The sequence below is a fragment of the Helianthus annuus genome, chromosome 15 (genome assembly GCF_002127325.2).
Source record: "Helianthus annuus cultivar XRQ/B chromosome 15, HanXRQr2.0-SUNRISE, whole genome shotgun sequence".
NCBI lineage: Eukaryota > Viridiplantae > Streptophyta > Magnoliopsida > Asterales > Asteraceae > Helianthus > Helianthus annuus.
Window position 1 is genome coordinate 106,631,379 of NC_035447.2, and position 4,633 is coordinate 106,636,011.

General features: G+C 34.4%; 1 protein-coding gene across 1 annotated transcript; it reads left to right on the plus strand.

Annotated features, from left to right (window-relative positions):
- Positions 1–3,375: 3,375 nt before the first annotated feature.
- Positions 3,376–4,386, plus strand: LOC110913979. Its single transcript, XM_022158789.1, has one exon. The coding sequence runs from the start codon at positions 3,376–3,378 to the stop codon at positions 4,384–4,386; it is 1,011 nt and encodes a 336-aa protein (XP_022014481.1).
- The last annotated feature ends 247 nt before the right edge of the window (positions 4,387–4,633 follow it).

Below are 4,633 nucleotides of genomic sequence, written 5' to 3' on the forward strand. Positions count from 1 at the left end.
TATTTGTATGTTCTAAGTGTCATGCAATGTTATGGAAAGATGAAATGCTTAAGGGGAATAAAGATTCTAAGAAAACCGCTTTTTCTCTTTGTTGTTCTAATGGAGAGATTGAATTGCCTCCGTCACCTGATCCTCCTCAATTACTTCGAAGGATGTATAAAATGGACAATTCCGAGAGTCGCAATTTCATGAGTAACAGTGGTAAGGTTGACAAAAGTTTTAAAAATAGCAAAGGTCCTTATGTATTTGGATTACAAGGCCAAAACTATCATCGTATGGGTAGTCTACTTCCAGATGATGGCGAAGAACCAAAGTTCTCACAAATTTACATATACGACTCAGAAAACGAGGAATTGAATCGTCAAAAGGCTGTAAGGTAGATAAACAATAGTATACATACTGTAATTGTTTAACTATGACAAGTGTTATTTTTAATAACACCGTGTTTTTTTTCTTAGAGTGTCGAAACTGGCTTCAAAAGATCAGCAAATTCTTGTCTTGATATTGTAATCATATCCAGTCTTAAGAAAATATAGGATTTTTGCAATCCACTTGTGAAGTCATTTAGAATGGTAAGAGATTGTTTTAAAGAAAATGATTGGCGAAATGTAAGACTTAAGCTTATTGGTACAAGAGATAAAGATGGTAGAATTTTCAACTTGCCAACCGCATCGGAAGTTGCCGCTTTAGTAATTGGTGATTTTGATGGAGCATTTGATAAAAGGGATATTATTGTTCAGACAAAGTCTGGTGTTCTTCAAAGAATTAGTGAGCTTCATCCTTCTTATCTAGCATTGCAATATCCACTTATCTTTCCATTTGCTGAAGATGGTTTTAGACTTGGTATTAAGCATAGAGGTGTTTCTGTTGACTATGATATACTTAGAACCAGCACGACAATGAGAGAATTCTTTTGTTACAAAACATAAGATAGAGCTAATGAGTTTTCATTGTTACTTAATGCCCAAAAACTATTCCAACAATTTTTGGTAGATGCGTATACAATGATAGAATCGGCATGGTTAGACTATATAAAGACGCAACAACCAAAACTTCGAAGTCAAACTTTTAAGAATCTAAATCAAAGTGTTCAAAGTGGAGAGACTGATGCTTCAAATTGTGGTAAACGAATATTGTTACCGTCATCATTTACTGGTGGTTCTCGATATATGATGCAAAAGTATCTTGATGCTATGGCAATTTGCAAATCTGTTGGATATCCAGATTTGTTCATAACAATTACATGTAATCCAAATTGGCCTGAGATTTATCGTTGTTTAAATGAAAAAGGCCTAAAACCTCAAGATAGACCGGACATTATCTCAAGGTTATTCAAGATTAAAATCAATCATCTAATACAAGATTTCAAGAGAAATAAGTTTTTTGGTGAGATACAAGCAGGTAATTGATTGAAAATGTTTAAAATTGTTATTCATATAATTATCTTACTGACAAGGTTTCCTTTTCAATGTTACAGTTATCTACACAATCGAATTTCAGAAACGTGGTTTACCTCATGCTCATATTTGTCTGTTCTTATGTGCAGAGAGCAAGTTTCCGACAGCCAAAGAGATCGATCGTGTAATTAGTGTCGAAATTCCGGACAAAGAAACTGAACCGGAATTGTATGAACTTGTAAAACAGTTTATGATACATGGTCCTTGCGGTACAGATAACCCTAAATGTCCATGCATGGTTAATTTAAAATGTTCTAAAAATTTACCTAAGAAATATGTACACGAGACTTCCATTGATACCGAAGGATATCCTGTCTACCGTCGTCGTCCTACAAGAAATACAGTTGAAAAAAAATCAAGTCACTCTTGATAACAGGTTTGTAGTCCCTTACAATGCACTTCTACTCAAGAGGTACCAATACCATATAAATGTTGAGTGGTGTAACCAAACGGGCTCTATCAAATATATGTTCAAATATATTAATAAAGGTCCGGATATAGTAACTGCTTCTGTTTTACAAGTCAATAAAACAAATGAAGTTGAACCGATTACTGACATTCAGTCAAAGAAAACAAAAGTAGATGAAGTAAAAGAATATCTCGATTGTAGGTATATTTCTGCCTGTGAAGCTGCTTGGAGAATATTCAAGTTTGATATACATTATCGATATCCAGCAGTTGAAGTATTATCTTTTCATTGTGAAGATGGTCAAAGTATTGTTTATGATGATAATTCAAATCTCTGTGATGTGGTTAGTAACCCCACTGTCAAAATGTCAATGTTCATGGAATGGATGAAGTGTAACGAAGTTGATGAATTTGCTAGAACATTGAAGTACATAGTTTTTCCAAGATATTATGTATGGATACGTAAACTACGAAAGTGGCACCGAAGAAAAAAATCCTTTTGGAGCAGGTGGTAGGATACATTATGTTCCTCCGTCACTTGGTGACTGTTATTTTTTGAGAATTTTATTGAATCATCTAAAAGGACCAACAAGTTTTGATGATATTAAAACCGTTGATGGCTAACTTTATGATACATTTAAAGCTGTATGTTTCGCACGTGATTTGTTTTATGACGATAAGGAGTATATAATTGCAATGAGAGAAGCAAGTACATGGTCGACTTTCGATTTTTTGCGGACACTTTTTGTAACGTTACTGTTGTCCAACTCCATTTGTAGGCCTGGATATTTTTGGATAGAAACAAAAAGTCTATTATGTGAAGACATTATATACCAGCAACGAAAGATTACTGGTATTCCAGGTAATGATAGAAGTTTATATAATTTGTCAAATTCTTTTCAACTATCATTGAATATTTGAATAATACTATCTAACACTCGATCTTTTTTGTAATCAATTTTATAGATTTGGATATTCAAGAGAAAGAAGTCGAAAATATTTGCTTATCACATATCCAAAAGTTGCTACTTTCTTATGGTAGTACATTAAGTAACTTTAATGATATGCCAAAACTTCCTGACAATTACATTTCTGCATTGAAGAATCAACTGATAATGAAAGAACTTTGCTATGATCGGGCAACTTTAAAAAAGGAACTTGCTTCTTATTTAAAGTGTTTAACTGTTGAACAGAAAAATGTTTATGAGACCGTTATGAATGTAATTGCAAAAGGGGTTGGAGGTTTATACTTCGTATATGGTTATGGCGGTACTGGTAAGACATTCCTTTGGAAAACCTTTGCAGCGGTGTTATGATCGAAAGGAGAAGTGGTTTTAAATGTTGCATCCAGTGGGATTGCATCGCTTCTTTTAGACGGTGGTAGAATGGCCCATTCAAGGTTGGTAACCCCAATAAATATTAACGAAGATTCTATATGTTCCATAGAACCGAATAGTGAGTTAGGTGGCTTAATAAAAGGAACGAAGATGATATCTGGGATGAAGCTCAAATGACACACAAGCATTGTTTTGAAGCCCTTGATCAGATAATGAGAGATATCGTCCGTTCAAGTAATCCGAGGATGCAAAAACAGCCATTTGGAGGAAAGGTTGTTCTGTTGGGCGGTGATTTTAGGCAAATACTTCCAGTCATTCCAAAGGGTACTAGAAGCAAGATTGTAAATTCTTCATTGAATTCGTCTTATCTATGGCAATATTGTAAGGTACTAAAACTAACTGAAAACATGAGGCTAAAAGTGGGTACCAAACCAAGTAATTTACAAGAAACCAAGGATTTTGCAGAATGGATATTAAAACTCGGTGATGGTTTGCTTGGTGATCAAAATGATGAAGAGGAAGAAATTGAAATTCCGGACGATTTACTTATCAAAGATGAAGTTAATCCTATTGCTTCATTGATTTCATTCACATATTCGGAAATTGATAAATTTTTGGGTGATTTAAACTATTTCCAGCAAAGAGCTATTCTTGCACCCACCAATGAAGTCGTTGATTCAATTAATACACAATTGTTAGACAGTATGCCTGGTGAGGATAAGATATATCTCAGTTCAGACACTTTATTTGAATCTGAGCAACAGTCTGAACTTAACATGGCATTGTTTCCTCCGGACGTATTAAATAATCTGCGTTTATCAGGGTTACCTAACCATAAACTGGTTCTCAAAGTTGGAGCTCCAGTAATGTTACTTAGAAACATTGATCAAGCGAATGGTTTGTGTAACGGCACACGACTACAAGTAACAAAGCTTGGAAAAGTTGTAATAGAAGAAAAGATCATCACAGGAATGAACATAGGTCATCACACTTTGATTACACGATTGAAAATGACTCCTTCCGATAAAAGAATTCCAGTGAAAATTGCTAGTCGACAATTCCCACTATCAGTCTGCTTTGCGATGACAAATAAAAGTCAAGGACAATCACTTGAACGTGTCGGATTGTACCTTCCACGTCCGGTTTCAGTCATGGACAACTATATGTTGCGCTATCTCGAGTAAAAATCCGGAAGGGTTTGAAGATTTTAATCTGTGACACGGATCAAAAAGTTTGTAAAACTACTACTAATGTGGTCTACAAGGAAGTACTACAAAATCTATAATTATGAATGTTGAACACTGAAAGGTCGCAACCATTAGATCTTTTGATGTATTAAGTAATGTGGTATGATCTTTTGATGTAAAACTAAATAACATTTTGGACAAAAGTCTTTTCATGTATTAAGTAATGTGGTATGATCTTTTGAAC

Coding starts and splice junctions, on each gene's coding strand:
- LOC110913979 (XM_022158789.1), top strand. CDS start 3,376: ATGACACACAAGCATTGTTTTGAAGCCCTTGATCAGATAATGAGAGAT.